The sequence below is a fragment of the Aythya marila genome, assembly GCF_965140915.1.
Source record: "Aythya marila genome assembly, chromosome: 1".
NCBI classification, from domain to species: Eukaryota; Metazoa; Chordata; class Aves; order Anseriformes; family Anatidae; genus Aythya; species Aythya marila.
Window position 1 is genome coordinate 6,489,839 of NC_139042.1, and position 24,996 is coordinate 6,514,834.

Here is a 24,996-nt window from a genome sequence, read left to right on the forward strand (position 1 = left end):
GCAGTGGGCCTATCTGAAAAGCAACACATTTGCAGACGATGGGTATTCACACCTACCAATAGCATCTATGACTTTCCTGGTAACCAACTTCCAGGCAATACCATTGTGTGAAGTCAGAAATTAAAATGTAGAGCCTATGTGATCTGAGAAAATTATTTGATTCCTTGCATTTATCCCTGTTGTGTTGTCTAAGCATTGGAAGACAGTGGGACATTACCTCCTGAAATATCGAAATACTTGCCATGAGCAATACCAAGTAGATTACATTGCAAAGATCTCATCTGAAATCTACAGAAACACATTTTAGCTGGCATGAGCAAGAATAATACTGTTAAACAGCATTGAAAAATTGTGGTGCATACATTAATTTCAGACAATATACAGATTATTTTAAAAACCTCCCAGTTCCAGAAAAGGAGATTACAGGAAAGATTATTCAGCATTAAGGTGAATGATGAGGCTTTTTCTCCTTTTGACATGCAATAAAAAGTAGATATGAAAAAACATTAAGTCAACTAGCACTAGTAAGATACACACTAAATTAGTATAGGTCCCAGGTATCTACATAATGACTACATCTACATAATGACTAGATCCCAGATACGCAGTAGGATCATTGGGGTGTTGTTTTACTATTGGGAATTGAACATTTTCTGGCTTCCAAGAGATAAGAGAAAGCTGCAGCTGTTGGAGAGGACAAGTTTGAATTTCCTTTTTGAAAATTACTGTTTTCACCTAGCAGACATTGAGTTCTCAAATTGATGTGGTGGCTATTTCAGCCTATTTTTGATTCATGAAGTCTTTTTTGTCTTGCCTTTTGAAGAGAGAATGATAGGCTGAAAAAGATCCCAAATGACAACCCTTACATATGATCTCTGGTCAATGTTTGGTTTTAATTTAGTGTTTAACATCCCTTTAGTCAAGCCCAATGCAGACATGCCCATTTACATTCCTGCCTGTCAAAACTGCATTCGTCATGGCTATCCACTCTTCGTTAGTGAGTTCCTAAGTTCTTTGCTCTGGCAGTTCATCACGGGGTTGGTTATCAGGTTTAAGGCTATCCCAGACAAAGATTCATTTCTTTTCTGGTCTATTCTTTTCACCTTCTTTATCTATAAATCTTGGCTATTTCCTCTCAAGGTTAGGCTATTTCAGGCTGCAGACTGAATATCAAGAAGTGACTCAGCTTTTGCATTACCAGTGGAAAGGAGTTCTTTAAATCCACCATCCATTTTCATAGCTATATGGGAGGAAAGCAAGGGTATGAATCACATTTCCAGGGAACGTGTGTAGAGATGGAATTCAGTTTTGATTAAACTTCCCTGCACATTTAAGGAGCCTTGTTCCTTTGGAGTTATACACCAAAGCAGTAGCTTTATAAGCAATGTAGATTGGTTTAGTTTCTATGGGAGTATTTAGTTTACCAAACTTTTGTCATATTAAGTTAAAACAGTATTGGATTGCAGTTTATGAAGGTAGTGATACAGTTGTTTCTGACCTGTTCTGTATCTATAAATATACCAGTGCTTTCTAATGTGGTTCCCTCAGTTACATTTAGGCTAATTCTAGTGCTCAGTTTGGGCACTTTTTCAGCAAAATTCTAGGCACCTGTCTGAGAGCAGAGGGAACAGTAAGTTTGACTTGCCATAACTAAATTTCTGACAAGAAAAAGAAGTGAGGCAGACCTGTCAGAACATCCAGAGGACAACCAGCCTGGCTCAGGCACTTCTCACCCTCTAAAAACAGAAAGAAGTCAGGAGAGTCAAAAATTGTCCAGACATACAGTCTGCTTACATTAGGTCTCTGTCTTTTCCCTTGTGAGTAATGGGGTACCACCAGGAAAAGTCTACCTACATAGCATCTAGCAATATAGCTCTCTGAAAATGAAGTGCGTGATCTAAGCGATCCTGAGTGAGAGACTCAAACACAAGGTGCTCAGGTGAAAAAAGGGCATCATTTTTGCTGCTGCACCACTACCACGATGCTATTGTTGGTCTTGACTTCAACTACATTTTATGCCTCATAGAGATAATTAGACAAAGTTCAAGGGAGGATTTAGTCAAGGCTTACATGTCTATGTCTGCAAAAGTGAGTTGCAACAGGCTTTTAGGCTAGGCGTAGTTACCGCCTTATAAAAATACATGCTTTGAGTATGTGTGAATTCAAAGATGGAGACAACTTTGATGCTAAATCAGGATATACTAATGAATTTAGGCATCTAAATGCTTTAGTAGCCCTCAAGGACTTTGAGAACGAGCACACGGTGTGGCTATTTGAGGCTTTAGATGGGTTTTAGGTATCAGGCTATATCCAAGACTGTTTGGAATTTGGTAGGTTTGATTTAAACTTGCTTTCACTGTGTTTGTTTTGGTATCATTTGATAATCCTACAATGTCTAAAAGACTTAATCATACTCGTGAGCTAATAATATGTAAAATCCTGAGATCTCGTAGGTTAAACATCTTGCTCTTTATCACACTGGTGTGTGCTTATAGCAAAGCAGGGAGTTAAAAAAAATCACGAGGTGTAGGCTTTTGCCCAAACAAGTGAACTCCTCCCATGCAAAGGGCAGAAAGCAAATTCTTCTGCACTAAGATTTTTCATATGCAATTTCACTTTTTCTTGTAATTAAAGAATCTTCTTTTAGTAGTTCTGTGTCCTATTTCTGCAGCTGGACCTTCTGACATGTTACCTACATAGGGCTGAATTCTGTTTGAGGCATAAAGCTGTCAGAAGCTTCTTCAGAAAATTTGGCTAGAGGGCATAAATTCCCTTCCCCTCTCATGCCCTTCACCTTGAACTTGTTTTGTGTGGAGATTGTGCAGTAGCTGAAAAGAAATATAGTAAAATAAGGAGTAAGGCAGCAAAATATGTTTCTAATGGGCAAGATGAAGACATTGCAGGCTGCTCAGGCTGCTACATAGCTACCTTTGAGGTCCAGGGCTCAGAGGAACATAAAACCATATACCAAGAAAACATTGACACAAGAATTTTGAGTTTATTTGAACAGAGATGTGAGGAAGACGTAATGTTTTATTCTAGTGGAAAGTCCAGAGAAATATTAGTCAGTGGTATCTCATTGATTTTGGTATCTTACTAAGACTCTAACTAAAATATCAAGCTAAAAGCGTGATCAGGTAATTTTTTTTTTCTTTCTTTTTTTTTTTTTTTTTTCCCTAGAAATATCAGGTGCCAGACCTGAGGCTTCCTCAGTATATGCTGGGAGTGTTGTGAGAAAAATCATGTCCCATTCCTAAAATCAGGCAGCCTGCTTGTGATAAAGGAAGACACAAATAAATGCATTCACATAGGGAAAAATACTTTGGGAAATGATGTAGTTGATAGAACAGAAAGATTCAATGAGCATGGAGATGCATTTGTTCAGATTACAGAAATCAAATATTTCAGATCAGTCTCTAAAAATGACTTTAAAACATTAACTTCTATTATTTATATTTGGCATCCAAAGTTTTCAGGCTGAAGACTCTCATAGCATGTCTTTACTGAAAGGTAAGGTGTATGTGCAGTGCAGTTGCTGGACAGCAAGGATTGGGGGTTGTAGGAAGAAGATATTAGATGATAGATTTAGACTAGATGTTGGGAGGGAATTCTTCACTGTATGGGTAATGAGGCACTGGAACAGGTTGCCAAGAAAAGTTGTGGATGCTCCATCACTGGAGGTGTTCAAGGCCAGTCTGGATGGGGCCTTGGCCAACCTGATCTAGTGGGTGGCATCCATGCCTTGGCAGGGGGGTTGAAGTTAGATGATCTTTAAGGTCCCTTCCTACCCAAGCCATTCTATGATTCTATGATCCTGAGAATGCTTACTGGGAGCAATACCATAAATAACAGTTCACAGATAAGTAAACTGATGGGTAGAGCTGTTTGCCACACCTGGTAAGCTGAAAGAGAGCTCCTGAGAGCTCTGGCCCTCGGTGCAATCTCTGACTGCTGCCAGCTTCTGTTCTAGTATAGAGAAATAACATTCTAATTTACACTGTTTGCTATGCAATAATGAAATAATGAATAAATGGATCATCCTTGTAGTAGCAGTAGCCAGGAAATGAAAAGTAAATTGTGATCTGTTTTGGTCTCAAATGTTTCCTGGTTCTAATAATATAAAAAAAAGTTTTACCTATTCGAGCTGTTTAGGGTAATATAAAAGCATAGGATGCTTTATGCATAAACTTCAATTTTCATTCTGATTTTAAAAATTATCATTGAATTTGTTCTCATTATCTAAAAATAAAATTCAGAGATGATGTTAGATAAGATCAATGATAATAGGAATATGTTGCCATAGACACATCTGTTCGGTATGACATAAGAACACTGCTGTACAAAGAAACCCAGTAAAGTTTTATTTCACAATGCCCTGAAATTATGCACTTGTGAAAAATTAATTATAGTTCTTTCACTGAAACAGTGGTCCTGTGATGTTGATTCTAAAATATTCAACAAGCTATTTCAGTGCAGAGGGCTGTCAAATGGCAGACCAAACAGATGTATCAAGAAGTATCAAGAAATGTTTGAAAATTTTAATTATAGCAAGTGGCCAAAATTTCTGAGCTTAGCTTGAGCATAGCTTAATTTTGAGTTTTACGGTTTCATTTTTAGCTTCAGAATTTCTGCATCTCTTACAAAAATCTTTCTTGCAAATTGGCATGAAATTCCACTATTTATAGAAAATACAAGGGGAGAAGCAGAGAACAATGCAAAGCAAAAGTATGAAACAACAGCTTTCTGGTAAGACAGTAAGAACTGGGGAATTGCAAGCTTTTCCAGATTGTTCCAGTATTGCGCCTTTTTTTAAAAAAATAAAAATAAAAATGGGGGGAAGGGGATTAGTAAGGGGATACAGCTGGATTTGGGCTAGAAGGCCTGGGCTATCATCTAGCCTGACTTTCTGGCCAGAAGTCTGCAGAAATCAGCAGGCAACAATCACCTACTTTTACTGCGCCCATTTACTGCGTTTTGTGGTTTGGCCTGTTTTTCCAATAGCATTGTGTAGGCCAGCAGCATCCCTTAATAGCAGATTTCCAAAAACGTGTTTAGAGACATACATTTTTATAATTAAAAATGGTAAATGTATGCATTCACATAAACATATTCCTTGTCAAACATTAAATTTAATTCTCATTACGTTATTACATCACAGGTTTTGTGAAGGACCAAGGATCATCAAAGGTGGGGAGATGAACTACATTCCTGTGTTGGTTTGGTGGAGGATGAAAAAAAGCCCTTCCTATGGTGTATGTTTTATTTATTTATTTCACTTATTTCTTTCTCCTCAGACTCAGATTAAAAGAAAAAATCCACAGCTGTATCACATCTCTCCAGCTCGCAAGAGACTAATTCAAATGCCTTCTTCTATTTTCTAGACATGAGTCACTTCTCACAACAGACCCTCCTATCCTCCTCGCTTATGATAAGATAAAAATCCTTTCATAGTCCAGCTTGACTTGTCTTTCTGAGTCACTAACTCTTGGTGACCTTTCCTCAATTCTGATGGATAAATGCAAACTGAAGTATCTCCTGCCTTTCAAATGTACATCCATTAGAGACCTACACAATATATCTATCACTGAAATCAGGACCAAACTCCCTGAAATTCTGAGCAATCTCCACTGCTTTATATACTTTCTATGATTTTTGTAATGTTTATGGGAGTACACTTCCTGCAGGAACCAAATTAGGAAGCCATGCTTGGGTTGAAGGTACCGAAGAACTATGAGGGCTGATTTCTTATAACTGAGTTTTACATACAAACTCAATAGCACCGCATGTGCATCATTTTGTATGTTCAAGAACATGAATAAAATTATTTGAAATTAATAAGGTGTTTTTTAGCGTTGGTTTCAGTAGAGGTGATTTTTTACTCAGCATATATCATACTTTATTTTATTTATTCTTTGGCCCAGATTCTTGTATTTTATAGGACTGTAGATCTTTATGACCCTGCTGGAATGAAAAAGGTTACTCGTAGTATGACTGACAGTAGACTCTAGCTACTGACAGTAGACTCTAGCTTTGTTTTCCTGAGAGATTTGATGCTTTTTTTTTTTTTTTTTTGTTAATATGTGAGATGGGGCATGCTTTGGGTCAAGGGGATTGCTATTTGTAAAACTATTTAACTGAAGGATTAAGGGCACAAAAAAATTTCCTCTTAGATAAATATGGCTCTTGTCAGTTGATATTCTGCTGTCAGTATGCATGTCTCATTCAGTCTTGTCCTCCATGAAAAAGAGATATTGACCCTGTGTACTACATTTAGAGAATAATTTTGCAAATAGATACAATAACAAAATATTTGTAGACAGCATCATAGCCAGAAATATTGCCTGAGCCCCTAGCTTTTTTAAATGGTTACAGAGAAACAGTGTAAAAGTCAGTTAGCTTGTGAAATATCGTCAGATTATAGCAGTAATTTGCATTTCATAAGATATGTCAACTGGAGACATTCTCTGAATTTATCTGATCTTCACTTCATGTGACACAAGGGAATATTGAAGTGAGAAGAGGACATCTCTGGAAGAAATGTGTAAGGCCTGGTATTTTAGAACTACACCTCTAACTGTTTGGAAATAGAAACTGCTAAATAGTATCAGTGCAAATATTTCTTTAACTGTTTGGAAATAATATTATTGCTTAGATAATATCAGTGTAAAAGTTTCTCTTCAGGCATGCAATGTATTGAAAATGTTTTGTGTGTAGAGATAAAATTTTTCATGATCTGAAAAGGTGAATCATTTTGACTTAGTAGACTCATTTTGATAATGAAATGCCCTAGTTCTGTGTCATCACTTACATTTGATTTACAATATTAAACTAGTATTACATATTAATATTCTACATAATATTGTTTATATAGTTTCCTTCCTTCCTTCCTTCCTTCCTTCCTTCCTTCCTTCCTTCCTTCCTTCCTTCCTTCCTTCCTTCCTTCCTTCCTTCCTTCCTTCTTTCCTTCCTTCCTTCTTTCCTTCCTTTCTTTTTTCCCAAAATCTCCACAACTCAAGTCATTGCAGTCTGCTGTCCAGAAAACAATAATCATACCTTGTCCATGGCATTCACAGTGATGTGTTTCCTTGGACCTAGAATAACAATCGTGGCAATAGTGTGTCAATCGGTATCTGTTGTCACTGGACAATGACATATATATATATTCATATATATATATATAAAAGTTATAAAGCTTTTTTCGAGTCCAGCAGTTGGAAACTAACTGCTGAGACAGGTCTTCTCAGCTTTTGTTTGCAGAAACAGCAGCATAGATGTACAAAAGCAACAGTGGATTCAAACCCATATTGTCTGATTTACTGGGCATGATTTAGCGGATGTAGATACTTGCTGCTGAGGAATAATTTTGTTTTAGGAATCTTGCTTGATCTCACAGGGAAAGAAGATATCATTCACCTTATTTTAGCAATTTAGAAATAATATTGCAATTGGCGTGTAGGAGGGATAGGGGGATGTAGCAGAGAGGGGGGGAAGGAAGAAGAGCGAGCTCTTCTTATTATGCTGGTATGTGGAAATTAACCTCGTATTGGTTCCAAAAGGTTGATTGCTATTTTATATTTAGATGTATGTATATATGTGCATATATGTTTCTGTATGTGTCTGTATGTCATGTATGTGTCTGTCTATACCAGTATAAATTCCCCAGTTTTCAGTGGTGCCTAAGTTTTAAAGTTCATTCTGAGTGCTTAGTGGAGATGAGTAAAATTGCATCACACCTGCTGTAAGACAACAGCAACAGCAGAGTGGCATCAGTTTATAAGTAACAGAAGGCAATGGAGAATAAAATCTTTTTCTCATGGCACTAGTGTTCCTGGACACAAGACTTCAATAGGGCAGTGCAATTAACAGCAATCAGAGGTGGTGGTAGTGTAATAAACAGAAAGGACACAGGTGAAAGTGCTGTTTTTGAAAAAGACAAACACCTTTAGAATTGTCTTTAGTTAATTTGTGTTTAAAAAATGAAACGTCCCTAAGGATTACTGGAAGGGAAATACAGCTGAAAATATTTTGACTTGACAGGTAAAAGAGGAGATGAGGTAAGAAATGAAATTATTGGGAAAAATCTACAGGAAAAATCTCAACCAGTCATGGGAGCTGTTTTTGCCAATGCCATTGTTCCTACCAGGATAATTTTGTCTTAGTCTGAGGATTATTTCCAGAGGAAAAAGCATCTAGGTTGGCAAGGTGTCTTCAAATGTTGGAGTCACAGCTCCCAGATGAGATACATATATAGCATGCATCACTGGCTTTCACAGAGGTAGGTTGCTGACAGGCATTTTTGTAATATTAGGTGTACAGTTATACATAGGTAATATGGATATCTGATTTAAACATACTTGGATTCTGTAGACTAATTTGCAAACTGTATTTCTGAAAGCTCTGATTAGCGCGGCAACCATATATTTCCACCTGCAGAAGCACATTATTTTGATTTATTAGCCTGTATCTCAAAGTGGGTTCTCTCCAAGAGGAGTTTTTCCTCCTTAATTTTTGTAATATACTTATTTTAAATATTATTTTATCTTCCAAGGAAAGAAAATTTATGGATAGATTATTAGAGTTGTCTATCTATTTTTTTATTGAGCCCAATAATATGCTTTTAGCTCAAAAGGGTTCTGGAAATATCTTGAACCTTGATTTGAAATCATTAAAATTTAGAAAATGTTATGAAAACCTTCTAAATAGTTTCAGTAGTTAATTATACTTTGTGTTAAAATGCTATGCTGATTTGAAATAACTTTTCAAGAACTGGTTAAATTTAAACGTATTTTCAAAATAAGATATTTATCTAATTGATGAGCTTTCTAGATGAGGTTTATTAACACATTAAGCTAATAACTGCTATCAGTTGAATGAAGAGGAATAGTTAGAGCATGGCTGATGAATATCCATCATTGTACTCTCCAGGTATTGTGTAATCTAGCGCTTTCCTTGTGTAATGAAAATACTGGCTATGCCAATAAAACCCAAACCTGTGTTTTCATGAAAACATAGGTTACTTCCACTGTTACTAAATTTTATATCGTATTTCTAAGTCTACCAATAGGTTCCCTTTTAATATTTTCCTCTGCTAAAATCACAGTACAGAGAAGAAAATCCTAGGTGTTTTGACACATACAGGTCTTTATCAAGTGCAATTCAAAATCAAGTTCTTATACAAATTTACAAAAAGAGCTTTATTTATTTATTTATTTAAATACAAAAACACTACAGTGATTTCCTAGATGAAAATTTTTGGAGGTTTATTTTTAAGTACTGTAATAAATGCATTTGAACTTTGGAGGTTTGTTCCTCTTTCATTCATGCTGTTACCATGGAAATATGGATTTTATGCTTAAATGAATTAGCTCAGTTCATAAATTATAGTTAATAAATTATAAAAGTAAAACATAAATTCGTATTTGGGGAGTGATGGTAAACTATGAAAAGATAGACATTTTCCCTAAGTTTCATTTTCTCCAAGTTTTCTAAACAATCATGATAAATAATGTTTATTTATTTTTATGGGGAAAAAAAAAATAAAAATAAGTGTAGGCCTCTAATCATCTGGGCTTTTCACCTTGTCTTTAGTTCTTCAAGCCTGGGTCTCTCAATGTAGGTGATCATAGAGTCAGGTCTTCTCAATCAGCTGGGTAGGATGAGGTACTAAATAAACCTGGTCCAGATATTACAGGTACAGCAGAGGAAAAATCATATAATCATAGAATATCCTGAGTTGGAAGGGACCCTCTGGGATCATTGAGTTCAACCCCCGTCTTCACACAGGACCACCCAAAAATCAGACCCTATGTCCGAGAGCATTGTCCAAACACTTGAACTCCAGCAGGCTTGGTGCCATGACCACTGCCATGGGGAGCCTGTCCCAGTGCCCAACCACCCTCTGGGTGCAGAACCTTTCCCTAACACCCAGCCTGACCCTCCTCTGTCCCAGCTCCACGCCATTCCCTTAGGTTCTGTTGCTGTCCCCAGAGAGCAGAGCTCAGCACCTGCCCCTTGGGCTTTGAGTAATCCAAGATGTTTTGTGAAACTCAGTCCAATTCCTTCTTTCTGGACCTCTGTTTTTTCTTGCAGTATTCAGTTTTAGGGTCATTGGAAGCAATGGCCTTTCCTGAGAAATTCAGTCAGAGAGAAGGCTCACCAGACTGGGTCATTCTTCGCTTAATTTTATTTATTATTTGGCCATATACTTTCTTCAGATTTATTTATTATAAATGGCTTTATGGCTTGTTTTGAAATAGTAACCACAAAGGCTTGGTTCATAAAATATGTATAAATTTAATATTGAGAAGGAATAGTTTCTGAGTAAATTATATGTTTTTCTCATATCTCCCATCAAAACCTTCCTGCATGCAACCACAAAGGACAGAAAGCAGAAAACTGGGACATTATGGAGAAAAGTATTAAATTCTCAAGAATGAGACAATTGTATCAATAGGATTGTGTAGGAAAAAGGAAATAGAATGTTTTCAGGAGAACTGTGGCTTCAGTTAAATCAGCCTAGGGGAAGGTCTTTGCTGTTTACTGGCCTGGAAGTGAGGAAGAACATTTGACTCAGCAACTTTTCCATCAGAATGCCAGGGTTCCAGAGAGATGTTTACAATACTGACGATGAAAGTTTGCAAATAATCTATTCATCCTTTTTTGTTTCTCTTTCTGTAGATTTTAGGATTTGCTGAGCTCAAACTGCTGATTTAGTTCTTCTGTCTGTTACGGTTTACTAAACATTACTGTTGCATTTATAAGGGAAAGCCTAAGAAAACCTTCTTGCCAGTTGTGGCTGTTGGTCCACATTCTCCATTCTGCATTTGTATCCAGGTGCTTCAGACTTAATCTACTCTTTGGGAGTCAGCTATGCTTTTCCATTTAGAACCAGCACCCTAGGCCTCCAGTAATAATGCTCCTGTAATAATGCTTTCTTCACTATCCCACCCTCAGACATGGAGATTTTCAGTGTCATGAACTTCTGTAGCTGTGGAAAAGCACATTTTCATGACAATATAAAATCTCAGAAATTGTGAAAGGAGTAAAATCCTTCCAGTTTAAAACTCATGTGCTGAAATCAGATGTGTTTAGCCAATGCAGGACTGGAGTGCCGTATGGGTGGTACCACTGCAGTGCGCAAAGGCAGGGTGTGATGGAGCATGACTGTAGCCATAGTGCCATGACCACACAAGCTAGTACCTCCAGCAACACTGCAAAAAGATATAGGGTTGCACCTATGACTGATGAAAGTCAGTGACTTAGAGGACAGGACTGTCATTTCTCCCTCTTTGTCCATTCAGAGAACAACACACCATCTTCTTCAGTCCTTACCCCCTCTCTTTTGGGTTTTCTGCTTTCCCTTTATTTCCCTGATGTGATTATCAGAGGGTGATCATAAAGTCTGTCTTTATTCAGCAAGATCTTTAAAAACAATTTATAACATCTACCCACAAATATGCTACTTAAGTGAGTGAGGCACTTTGCACTATAGTGGAGCAAAAACTGGAGAACGTTGCTTTCTTCACTGATTTTTTAGTCTGTTGGTTTTACTGTTCCTGTTCTTTAAAATATCACCACTTCCATGATGCTTGGGAAAAAATTGGAAATGGTCTAGGCTGCAGAGGAATAAAATATTACATGGTTTCACTGTTTTCCTATGAGGTTTTCCATGTACTTCCTGCTTTGTCCTGCTTTGGACAGTGGCGGTCCTTGGCCACAGCTTCGAGATGCAACAGCAATAGATCATTTTTACTACTACTGCTGCTGTTGCTGCTACTACTACTACTACTACCTCCTATTACTCTTCTTCTGGGCAATGATAGTGATGTTACACTCTGCTGCAGTTGTCAGAGGAGCCAGTGGGGTGACTGCAGCAGAAGGCCTGTCCCTACCTTACTCCTCAGAAGCAGCTTGCCCTCAGGGCCTCCTGAGATTCAGGTCCAGCATGGGCCCTCTGCTCACTTTGAACCCCCACAGACAACCAGGATTTCCTTGCAAATGCTTCCTTTCACCCTCCTTTGGAACAGGAGGATAAAGTATGCTGAAACTTCACAGTTCAAGATGAAAGCTTCAGTGGTTTCCGTCATCTAAGAATATTCAGGTCACAAGTTGTGTGTCATTTAAAGAGGGTCTGTAATGTGGCTTTTTTGGACTACTGTCTCTCTACTGTTTTCAGGCCTAACCTAGATTTTTTGATTTTTTGATTTTTTAATGGAGTAACCCCTTTCATCCATGGGGTTCTTCTCTGTGGTCTCCCTTTTAAAGAGGCCCTGAAAACATGAAATGCTCTGCTATTTTTGCCATGTCTGGCAGACTCGGGCAAGGCTTTTTCCTCACGCATTGTTGTCACCAATCAAGCACCAATATTTGATGTTTTTGAGTAGCTATTAGTCATAATAAAATGTTGTATGTTCCTTTATGAGAACGTTGCCTTTAAAAATTAGATTGCTGCAATAAGAAATGTTTGGCAGAGGTGAAGAAACCCTGCAGGGATCTGCTTCTGCAGATTACCTGAAGTAGCCCCTGCTAAATGCCCCTGCTAAGTTGGTCTGCTATCAAAGTAATACCTTGCTGGCTTGTACAGAGGTTTCAATTTTCCATCAAATTCTCAAATGCCCCACAGTTATTATAGGAGGCATGGCTGGGAGTCTTCCCTTTTCACTGGTACAGTGTTATGAGGGTCAGGGTCTGTAATTTCCTAGATAACTTTTCCTCACAGACACTCAGGAGTCATGGGATTTCCTGAGTGAAGACTTTGGGACTGCATTACTTCTTGTTTTCCTAAATATATATGATGTCTTTTATACAGGTTATCGCTTGGGAGTCATATAGTTACACATCTCTGCTTTCTTTTTGTAAGATCCCTATTTTCCTCACACTGGGTTTGTTTGCTTAAATACAAAAACATTAACTTTTTTAGGATAATGAAGTAGAAAGTTATTTCAGAGACTCTGCTGACTGAAACCTCGTGTAATTCCTTTGGCAGAAAAGAGACTTGAATTTGATTTTCATATGCAGCTACATGCTTGCCTGAGCCTTGCTTCGCTGTTCAGGACTGTGCATCTATTCATCTTTGCTTTTTGAATTTCATTTCTCCAGTGGATCACAATTCCCTAAGATATGTGATATTTTCTCAATGACTTAGATGCTAAATTTTAATTGTTAATGTACTGTACTGCAAAATAAACTATGATCTTTTTCCCTTTCTCTTCACTTGAAGACTGTCAGAAAACAAAAACAAAACAAAAAAATAAATCAATTAATTCTCCCATGCTTTTGCTGAGCAATGGGTTACTATGTTTTAGCTTATTGGATAAATATTGCTGCAGCCAGAGTCTGAATTATCATAACTTTGGGATATCCTGGTTTTATGAACTATAGCATTTAGACACCAGTTTAATTACTAATAGAAGTTGCAGAATTAGATTGAAGAAGAGGGTTCATCTTTTTTGTTCTGGAAGTCATTGCTTGTGTCAAAGATGGTTGTGATTACTAATTACTTAATTTGTATGACAGATGGAGCTGGGATTCAAATTAAGTAGCTGTCTTAGGACACATTATAGAGCAGTATCTAGCTTTAAACACAACTGCCTTTTTCATTCCTAAAAAAAGGCACAAACAATGACAGGCTAAAAATAGCTGTTCACTTGGAGTTGACGACAGTTTCTGAGAGCTCGTCTTTAGGAAGATGTTGGAAAAAACCCTGCCGTCTCTCCCCTCCCCCTCGTTTTCTTTAAATGCATGCCCTTCTCTTTAAGCTTCTTCACCTCATTGCCCACAGAAAGATACCCACTGACTTTGATAGGACTTCAGTATTTCTGCAGGTTTCTGGGGGTTTATGTAAAGCATTATTTAAAGAAATCTTAAAAGTCACTGCAGATATTTCTATTAAGTTATGCTTATCCTACACAAACTGCTCTATGCTGATGGATAAGGGGTTAGTAAAGCCTTTTCCACTCTTTGCCTCCCACAGTATCTGCTGCAGTGAAAAAAAGCAGAGGTTCTTTTTGGATTTTATTCCTGAAGGCTGCTTCATAATTCAGTAAGAATATCGGTGGTTCCTGGTGCTGTAAACAAAGAGATGAGTCTTTGACTTTCTGTTCCTGCAGTCTAGTAAACAACCAGTTAATTTGTAGCATCCCAGTGGTTGACAGGAGTAAAAGAAGTGGTTTGATCTTATTTTTGTGCATGTGAATTAAAGCTTTGCCTTCTGGCTAGGTTCTGAGTTCCCTCCTTCTGGAAGATATTTGAGCATTTCAAATTCAGAATATGTAGTTACAAATGTGAGGGCACATCCTTCTCCAGGATTTTCCTGCTTTAATTTTAATTTTTCACTGTGCTTCTAATCCCAGCAAGAAGGCAAGCAGTTTGAAACCTATGTCCAGTGTTTTAACTAGGAGCACAATGCAATACAGGATCTTTAGAAGTAGTCCGCTGCATTTTTATTAAATGGGAGTGAAGGAGTAGGTGGGACTTTTTATTTAAAAATAGATTAGCACAGGGGACTGAACTTGCATTTGAGGAAACGTTAATAAGCCAGCCAGCCATTGTCCTTAATCAGAGACTGTATTTGTAAGTAGAACATGTTGAATCTGTCATGATTGATGACGTTGTCTTTGTTAAAAGGGATGCTGCATCTTTAACAAGACCAGACAGAAACAGTGCAGAATCTACAGTAAATTTGAGAATTGGCAGAGAAACCTTTCTTCATTTTCTATGTATAACGTTTGTAAAATATTGAAAAGAAAAACATCAAAGCCAGGGGGAAATATAAGTAACTCGCTGCTTACATTTTAATTCCTCACCTTTCCCCTCTGGGTGAGTTCCCCCTCCTTTTTCCCCCCTGAATTTAAAATGCTGGAAGGAAAAGCAACTGAGGTCCAAGTTTCAGACGCTGAATTCTCTGCTAATTGAAATTACTGGGCATATTGCTATATATAGTCGATGAAGAGATATGTAGCTTTCATTCAGTGCCTTCAAGACATGTCTTTTTGTAGTCAGAAAAACAGAGATCAATGCATTTTCAAACTGACAGAGGGAACGGATGCTCCTTAGTAGCACATGCTCGGGATCGTGTGTGTACCGTTTGTGCAGAGCAGAGACGCTGAATACTGGTCCATATGCTCCTTGTTTACTGCAATGTTTTTTGCATGTTACTGTGCACTCCGGACTAATGTGAAGGTAAGAGAAGACGAGAAAACAATTTGGCAGGAATGTACATGTAAAACCAGCTGCAGAAAATGTCTACCTTGTGTTGCTGAGGACTTTGGAATTGCTAGCTGAACAGGCATATTATTACAGGTGGTTGTGGAGGCTTTGTTTTATCGTTGTCTGTGTTGCTAAAGCATAGGAGCATGTTTTAATTTTGCAGCATAGTGACCTTCAGTTTTTAACTGCTTGCAGCTCAGGTTCTAGGCTTGTATGATCTGATAAATATGTTTTGTTACTGTCCAGGTAGGCCAGAGACAAGAAGCCAAAGGCTGTTTGTGCAAAGCTACATTGCTGTATATAGGATAAGAATTCCTATACTCTTGTCCCCCATGCATCCTCTAAGTGATGCTGCTTGCATGCTTTCTTGTTGATTACTTGTCTGAAAATCGGGGTCTTGCTGCTGTGTCTGGTTTTGGCTTTGTGTCCTGATTTGTTTCTCACTGAAACAAAATGCTTACAAACAAATTATAAGTAAAGTCCTAAGAAATAAACAAGAGATTATTACTGCAAAGTGTTACTGAAAAATGCCAGCTGGCAGCACTGGTCTCGCAGTAGCTATTAACCAGCGTTTGTCACTCATCTCAACGTTTGCTTGTTCTGTTAATTAATGTCAGAACTTCAATATAAGTTGCTGGATGTATTACCTTCTCTGCAAGTAGGACAATATTAGCAGACAGGATCATTGGCATTGAATTGAGCTCTAAGACAAGCTGTGGGCCAGCTGTGGGAATCCAGTTGCATAATTTAGATGAATTACAGTCCTCAGTCAACATATTGGGGAGGTACTTTCGGCATTCTGGCTCTTTCAGGTTCAGATAAGTGTGTCTGTCTGAGAAGGAAAGCGCTGGCAAATGATGGCTAAACTGTTTTACCTGGAGAAATACTTGTAAAGGATATTTTGTTTTTAAACTGCTTTAAGCATGCCTCTGAATTAAAGTGAGTTTTCTGTATTTGCACTTGTTTGATAATAATGAACTTCACATTTGCTTATTAGGTGAAAATAATTTAAAGGCTATTTGATTACAAAGTATTTTGCTTTAGAAGCTCACATTCTAAGAATCTGGTCCTATGTATGTGGTCAAAGTCTGTACTGCTGGTTGCTGTACTGAATTGCTAAGCTTTCACAGGTTATTACTTTCTAATTAACTTTTGCAATTCACTTTTTGTGTCTCTTCTGAGGTGGAAGGTGAAAAAGATATTTTCTTTGAATATATGGATAGCAAGCCAAGAAATACAGGTTAAAACTTTTAATGTTGCTGCCTTGTTAAAATACAGCCGTTGTCGTTTCCTTATGCTTTCCCTATAATGTTTTTGGCAGGTTAGTAAATCATATCCACATTATAAGCCCTGTGTTCTGTGCAGTAAATTGTCAATAAAGAAATGTTTTGAGACCAACCATTCTTTATTGTTCATTTCGTCCCCCAGCCTGCAGTACTGTGCTGAAGGTGTTCTACTAAAGTGGGTCTGTTGTTGAGCAATGATTTCTCAGTCTAAATAAGAATAGGTACAGGAGAAATTTCAACATGACTCTTTTTACTGTAATTTCCAAGAGATACCTTATCAGTAAGTACCACAGCAACTGTTAGGATTCTCATGGGTTTAACTTCTGAAATGTTTTTGCTTTCATTCATAAACACAGAAAAAAAAGTGAAAGGTCTGTACTAGCCCAAGTCTGATGATTGTTTGGATAAGATAGCTTTAATTTGTTGGGACTTTAGCTGTTAAATGTCTCTGGAATAGTTGTTTAAGATACAATATCAACATACTGACTGTTGTTTACATGATGTTGTTCTAATGACATTGTCCTCAGTTGTTCTAACTTCATCTAACCCATCTGTTTTCAATGTATACATTGGTCATCTGCTTTCCAAGATATGCACTGGGGTATAATAACATAGACAAACTATAAACTTTGCACATCCCTGGAGGAATTGCCCAAGTATGGCAATGCCACTGACATCTTCAGCAATTCCTAAATTATTTTTTCTGACACAAAAAATTACTTATTAAATAGGAGTTAATTGAAAGGTGCTCCCCATGCCTGGTCAGTCTAAAACGTATTACACAGTGTTTCTGAAGAACTCTGTTGCTTTTAACTTGGTTGGCACTAAAGTAAGCCACAGCTTTATGGGTGGCCAAAATAAATGAAATACATTATAAAACATCTGTTTTGAGTTTTGTATTTTTCCCCTTTTAAATGGGTGGAAAAATCTTAGTGGTTCTCAAATATTTTAGTCTTTAAGTCATAAGATAGAATTAAACTATAAGTACAGGCTGTAACAGGAAATAGATTCGCTTGCCCTGGAAAGTGAAAAAGAAAAGCAATTGGGTCTGTTTCTGATGGCAGCTGCAGTTTATGGCTTTAGAGAAAGCAGATTTTTCAAGTTCAAGGTAGGACTCTTGCTTCTTGATTGCCAGTCTATCTGAAACTACCCGTGTGAAGTTGGTTGGCATATGCAGACTTATAAAAAGAGGTCTACCCCATGCATTCTTAATCAAAGTCTATTTTTACAGTTAACTAAAGAATAGCACGGACCACGAACACGTACCTGCCTGTGTGAATAACTGCTTTTCCCTGCCTGAGCGGAAGCAAAGTCAGTGGTTTTAAAAGGGAGAAAGATATCTGAGAAGTTATGAGCAAAATATCTTTCTCTATCAGAATTTCTCCAGACCTACACTTTAAAAATGAAATTCAGCTTGATTTTTTTTAAAGAAAATAATCTAACTACTGCTTACCATTGCCTGTTTATGAGAGACAATATTATTAAAATACTGTATTTTAAACTCATCTCTTTCTCTTTGTGCATATATACACAATTTTGTACCTCAGTGGAAGTTAGCATAAATAAATGCAGAAGTCAGTGACTTATAATCTAAAGGCAGTGCCTCCAAGATCAGAATTGTTCTTGTATAAATGTGCCCAAAAAAGTGATCTCCCACGATCTGTGGCAGTTAAATATGTAGTGGTATTTTCCGTGAAACTGAGTCTCAGGAGCAGATTGTAGCAGGGAGCTGCCCAGTGTCAAATGTTTGAAGTTACAATTGTGCCCACTGTGTATTGGAAATACTTTCTGTATTTAAATGCAAATGATTTTAGTGGTTGCCATTAAAAACTTTTGGTTCTTGGCATAGATAAGTTTTTCAAATTCTCTCAGTATTAGCAGTTTTTCTTGTAAAAATATTGGAAACGTTGCAAATATTTAATTTGCACAGCCTGAGACAAACTTAAAAAACTTTTATTGGCCAGGGTCTTGTTTTTCTTGAAGGTCTGAAAGAGTTTTTCCTTCCCCTTCCCTTTAGGAACAGTATGTGTAGTTCTGATGGATTTTATTGTGAATCTGGGCTGCTATTTCTGGCTGGCAGTTTGAGGGTCTTACTGGAGGCACAGCTGGTGCTTCTGGGAATTTGGGAAGAAGAGCTGATTTCTTTCATTTGTACTTTAACATGGGACTTGATGTGAGCACTGGGTACCTCATTCTCAGCAGCAGTCAGCACTGGCTTTGGGGCCATCAGAGCTAAATGTAAAGATCATGTGGGTTTTGTTATGAATTCAGATCCATACCCTTTGAAGTGTCAAAGGTTTCCCAGATTAGTTCAGCAGGAATTTAAGGCTGTCTTCATATTAGCAGGTATACTTGCCACCTTACTGAACTGCGCTCCTGCCTGAACACTGGGTTAACTAAGCACCTTTCTTTGTTCTGACTGCAAACTTTGGGTCACAGTGGTGGTGATAGAAGTATTCTACATACATTCCCTTGTATTCCCTTCATACATTCCCTAGCCTATGCTTCAGCTAAAAGATCATGCTAGCCTGACAAATCGTAATCATGATACAATTTATAGCTGAAATTTTGACCTATGAATTGTCACTTTTTGAGGATCTCAGATGATGAAGAGGACCTGTCAAGGGGGGAAATGTTGTATGGCCGGGGCCCATGGAGGATGCTGGAATTTCGGATCCTTTAATCCTTTAGCTTTCTCTGTTTGTCTTCTTGTCCCGCCTGTGTTTCAAAACCATAAGTTATTATCTTAACTGAGCAGCTTCCAGCTGCAATGTTATCTTGTGGGTTAATAAAGGCAGAAGAATCATAGTAATAAATAACAGTGTTTCGTTGCCAAAAGCCATGAAGCATTGCAAAAGCCAACTGAGCTACCAACTTCTATGTTTTTACATGCAGCTGTAATTTCTTCCTAATACCTAATCTAAATCTACTAGAAAAGAGTAGATTTTGCTTAGATATTAGGAAAAATTCTTCACTCAGAGGGAGGTGAGGCAGTGGAACAGGTTGCTCAGAGAAGATGTGGATGCCCCATCCCTGGCACTGTTCAAGGCCAGACTGGATGGGGCTTTAAGCAACCTGGTCTGGTGGGAAGCCCATGGCAGGGGGGTTGAACTGGAGGGGCTATAAGGTCCCTTCCAGTCCAAACTATCTTCACACAATTCTGTGAATTCTCCCTCTCTTCTAGTATGTACTAATGATTTCTCCACATAATTGTGTATATTACATATCTCACCACCTGTTCCAAGACTTGTTCTGTTCTTCCAAAAGAAGTCGTGATTCTATGATTCTATGAAAAGAGTTTCTGAATGTTTCAGACTTGGACCTATATTGCCAAACCATGTTCTTCTGTAGACTTATGGTGTTTGCAAATGGGGGATGAAGTTAGGCATTTATAGAGAAATCAAAGAGATTTGGGCTCACAACTCTCACAGACTTCCAGACATGGTCCCTGTTTTCTTGTGCATATTTTCCCCCTTTAAGTCTTCTACCACACACCACCCACTAGCACCTCTTTACTAAGTGAAGAACAGTTCAGAAGTCACGTGAATGGCTTTGATGTAATATTTTAAAAGAAATAAACAAGACTGGCTTCTCACTTTCTCTAATTTAATTAAAAAATTACTCTTCAACTGTTCTACTCAGGGGAAGTTTTTTTAATTGAGTTTATTCCTTTTTGTAAGTCTGATAAAGTCTGACACAGTCTGACTCAGTGTACTCATACCAGCATAGTCATAGCAATAAATCAAGTGGCAGGTCAGAGTTCCTCTAGTAATGTAGGACACCAAGACAAAATGTAGGTTAGTACTAGAAAGCAAATAAATTTGGTGTGGAATTTCTACCCTAAAAGATTTGACGTGAGGAATAGGATAATCTTATGTATGTTGTGAATATTTAGTTGAATTTCTTTAATATATTTTGTTGTCTGAATATAAAATGTTTGCCTAGACTATAAAATAAGCAAGACCATGAACTTTATAAGGGATTTGTCTAACAGCTGTGGGATATGGCCATGAGAGCTAAAAACAACTGAGCTGTTTGTATTGCTGTTATCCTTTTAATAAATAAAAAAAAATTTAGTGAAGAGAGAACTCATTGTGATAAAAAGGGGTTACTGATGTCTTGGACAAGTTCCTACAAAGAGAGCTCTCTCAAAATTACAACAGTAATAACACTGCAGCATTTCTTTCTTTTGGTAGCTTGCTGTACCTGTTACTAAAATATACTGCTACTGCCCACACTTATGGGCAGGAAGATAAAGTTCTCATTTATGGCCTAGTTTTTGCAATCACACCAGTGTTGTTAATAGGAGATCTGAATCAAGTCTCACACAGTTCAAACAGTAGTTCTTTCCGCTTAAGAAATGCATTTTTTGAATCCTTAAGGTTGATTTTTCAACCTCTGAAATCAACCTTGCCCAGATTTGCAAGCATTTGTAATGCCTAAGTATGTACTTTACCTCTCCACCCAGCTGCAAGTGTTGATTTACAGTACATGGTCATAACAAGCAATAAATGAAAGCAGTAATTAGAATAAATTAATAACACAGCAGCAGCTCTGGTTTTCTGGATATATAGTAAGATTGGAACTATACTTAACCTATATGCCAGAATAATATTCCCTGAAAGGCAATTATAAATGGGTGAATTGGTACAGAGATGCTAAGATGATGAGCACAGTATAAGGAATTAAATCCACTACTATGATAGAATTCTTTGTGAACATTAAGCAAATACGAATATTACGCTATGGGGGTATGGGGTGCTTTTCTAAATTTAGAAGAGTTGGTCACAAAAATATGGGCTGGAAGATACGGAAGTTGGGCACTCTTCATTCAGAAATTTCTGGATACATGCTAGTACCAATAAAATTATTTCAGTTCTATTTTGTATCTCCCATTTTAATGTGGGCTCATTAGAGCTTATCTGATATGCTATTCTTATCAGAGATATATAATTGGCCTTTTTGTTAAGGAAGAATTGAAAAGATCTAGGAATCTAAACGTATTTAAATTTGTTGGGTTCTTAATATATCCAACTAACTAGAATATAATATCATGTCTCTATTTGACAATTTTATGTTTATATAAAAGTGATGAAAAGTGAAATACTGTGCTGTTAAATCACCACTGATAGGCTTGCCCTGAGTACTAAAGATGCCAGTGCCTCTTTGATTTTTATGAGATTGCAGAGAAATTAGATCAACAATCTTGACAACAATGCTGCATACAAAATGTTGGACTCAGGCAAAAGTAAGGTTTTCTTTTTCTTGGGAAACTCTGTGACTCCTATCACTGTGATGGAGAGAAGTGCAGAAGACTATTAATCAGTGATAGATGGAGCTGATAATAGCTAGCAACAATTAAAGGTTGCCCACCAATGTCTCATGATTAGCTTCTGTCTACATATGCTTCTAACTTCATCTTCCCTCTGTCCCACTTGCTCACACTAAGTTGGATAAAGATATTCTGGGTTCTGTGGTTGAACTAGTGTTTCATTTTCCAGGGCTACTCTTCACAGGTGTGTCCTCTCTTACCGCTACAGTATGGCAGCATATGTATTTTGGACATGCTGAGATGTGTTCCTATCCTGTCCCTCATGTTTTTGGCACAGGGTGAATGTATGAAATGATTGTACCTGCTCTGGGAGGAGGAAATCCCCACTATCTACTTTCCATGCTATCCTTACAGACAGCGAGAGACAAGGAAAGTGTCTTTTGGGTGTAGAGATGCCAAAATCAAAAATAATTTTTCAGTTGTGGACACACACTGGTGAAATGAACTCTGGAGCACATTCAAGCAGTCTGCATTCCACCTGTGTCCCAGTGCCAAAATAGTACGTGATAACTATGGATTAATGGCTAATACAGAAACTCCATAACAACAACATTAAAAAATTACTAAAAGTGTAGCCATCTCTGTTTTCTCAGGGGTGGCTGATTTTTCCTTTATGTCTCCAGAGAGAGCTGAGTGTAAGTGAGCAAAATAGTATAAATTCTCCTAATAACCGTGCAGCTTCCAGAGTTCTTCTGGAAAGACAAGTAGAATAAAATCTGAAATCCACAAAAACAAATCAAAGAAACCTGAGCACAAGCATTTTTTCATTTTTTTTTGTCTCATCTTCACCAAAGCAGTAAAACCCTCAAATTTCAAATTGAAATCTCTGAAGAGAAGTAATTGGAAAGGCTTGCCTTCCTTTGATGGCACAAAGGATCATTAAAACCTTAGGAAAGGAGGATTAACTGTAGGAGTAAAACTCCAAAAAGCATTTTCGTCCAAGTTGCAGGAGAGATGAAGAAAAATATGATAGTTACTTCACACATATCTGCAGATATTTTGGACAGGATTTTCAGCTTGCTACAGATTTTTTTTCAAAACTTCAGTTTTCATTTGGAAACAAAAATAAGTGGCCAAGTTTTCAAGTGAGACAGAACAATCATAATTAATCTAGTCTGATAGTGCAGACTGTAATACTATCATGAATTGTTTCAAGGATACATCTGTTGGCACCTGCCATACCTTTTAGAAAAAGAAAAAAAAAAAAGTTTCTGTTGTGTAATTTCTGAAGAAGAAGAAGCTTTCACAAGTGTATTATTCCAGGGGTTAATCAGTCATTTGCAGATGTATGACATATTTTTAGTCTGAATTAATCTAGTCTTGGCTTCCAGATTTTGGGTCACTTTCATTTTTTTTGCTACATTTAAAACCACTGGACTGAAGTCCACTGGACTGAAGAGTCCACTGCAAAGGCTTATTCCCCCCATGTTGATCTAGACTGGGATGAAGGCATCACCTAATCATCTTTTTGACTAAGTAAATTAATGGTGCTCCTGGCACCTTTTACTACAAAGCACAATTGCCAGCACTCTCACCCCTCACATGACTTGTCTTTTGACTTGTCTTTGAGGTCTTATTGAGCTGTTTCCAGTTCCACAGCAGGCTTCTTAAGCTGTGCATGCCACATGTGCAGCCTCAGAACAGTTGCAGCCCCATGCAGAGGTAATAAATGTCCTAGCTCTCACTAAAGATACCTGTGTGTATGTCCAGGGTTACATCAAGTTCGTCAACTATGTTGCTGCACTGGGAGTTCCTATTCTGGCCTCTATCTACCAGAGTTCCCATCTGCCTAATAGCAGACCCTGCCTCTCTGAAAAGTTCCTGTGAGTAAGGTTTGCTTTCTTTTTTCCTAGACTTAGGACTTTATTGCTGTCTGTATTAAAGAATACATTGATCAGTAGCAGTGACCTGTTCTCTGCACTGTTTACCACAATACCTTTTTTCTGTCATTGCTAAATCTGATCAGTAATTCTCCCCGATTGATCAACATTTAAAAAACACCAGTCCCTGAGGAGCCCAATAGACAAAGCTGATGAACTGCCCTGTTTGCAATTACACTCTGAATCCTGTCAGTTAGACACTTTTTAATCCATTTAAAGTGTGCTATTTTGATTTTGTTTTTAATAAAATGTCATACAGTACCATGTCAAATGATTTACAGAAATCTAAGTATATTATATCAATATTGCTACCATTGTCAGCCAAATTTGTAATCCCATCTGAGAACAGATAGCATATTAGTTAATTTGACAGGATCTGTTTTCCATTAACCTGCCATTACGTATATTTCTTTCTTTCAGATCTTTGCTAATATGTATTTTATCAGCAATTTCATGTCAATTTCCTGAAAAGAAAAAAAAAAAAGAAAAAAAAAGAAAAAAAAAAAGAAAAAAAAAAAGCATAAATAGCATAATAGAAATTTCAAGGAATTAAGCTCTTAACCCCAGACCTTGCTCATGTCCCTGTTTAGAAATTTGTCTGAGTACTATCAAAAGTCAGGAACTGTTTTGAAAGGTTGATCTTGCAAAACAGGGATCTTCCAGATAAAATGGAAACTGAAGAGATAAATTATGATGAAAACAAAGCATGTGTGGAAGATGTGGTTTGTTTTATGGGACCTAGTCCACTGGTTGAAACAGTGGAAGCACTTTTAGGTGCATGCTGCCCTTTTGTTTCACTTATATCCTTAGATTATCATAGCTATGATCAAAGTTAGTAACTCAGTAACTAGACATTATATGAAGCATAATTTTATTAGAAATAAAATCACATTACATAGGTCCTTTAGAAAAGGAAAATGTTAAGACTTTGAAAGATTATTTCATTTCTGCTAGAAGATTCATGAAGAAAAAAACTGAATTCTTGGGAAGAAGTCTAACAACTCATTGAGAGCTCATCAGTGCTTTCATATACTTCTCTCCCTGTGCACTTTTCACAGAATCACAGTGTGGTTGAGATTGGAAAGCACCTCTGGATCCCTCTGGTCCAGCCCCTACTCAAGCAGGGACACCCAGAACAGGCTGTCCAGGACCACGTACAGGTGGTTTCTGAAGAAGGAGACTCCACAGCCTCTCTGGGCAGCCTGTGCCGGTGCTCCATCACCCACCCTTCCTGATGTCCAGAGGGAACCTCATGTGCTCCAGTTTGTGCCCACTGCATCTTGTCCTGGAA

At 37.6% G+C, this 24,996-nt stretch overlaps 1 protein-coding gene across 5 annotated transcripts in view; it reads left to right on the forward strand.

Moving 5' to 3' along the window:
• DLG2 (discs large MAGUK scaffold protein 2) overlaps positions 1 to 24,996 on the forward strand; it is a gene marked incomplete at its 5' end in the record, with an annotated part of 1,037,476 nt that overhangs the window by 247,354 nt on the left and 765,126 nt on the right. For 3 of the 5 annotated variants that reach the window (XM_082764778.1, XM_082764781.1, XM_082764782.1), the window contains one exon: positions 15,139 to 15,180. The exons of the other annotated variants lie outside the window; for them this stretch is intronic. In XM_082764778.1, the coding sequence (XP_082620904.1) occupies positions 15,139 to 15,180 (42 nt within the window). Of the gene's footprint in view, positions 1 to 15,138; positions 15,181 to 24,996 lie in introns of those variants that run through there. 5 annotated transcript variants of the gene reach the window in all.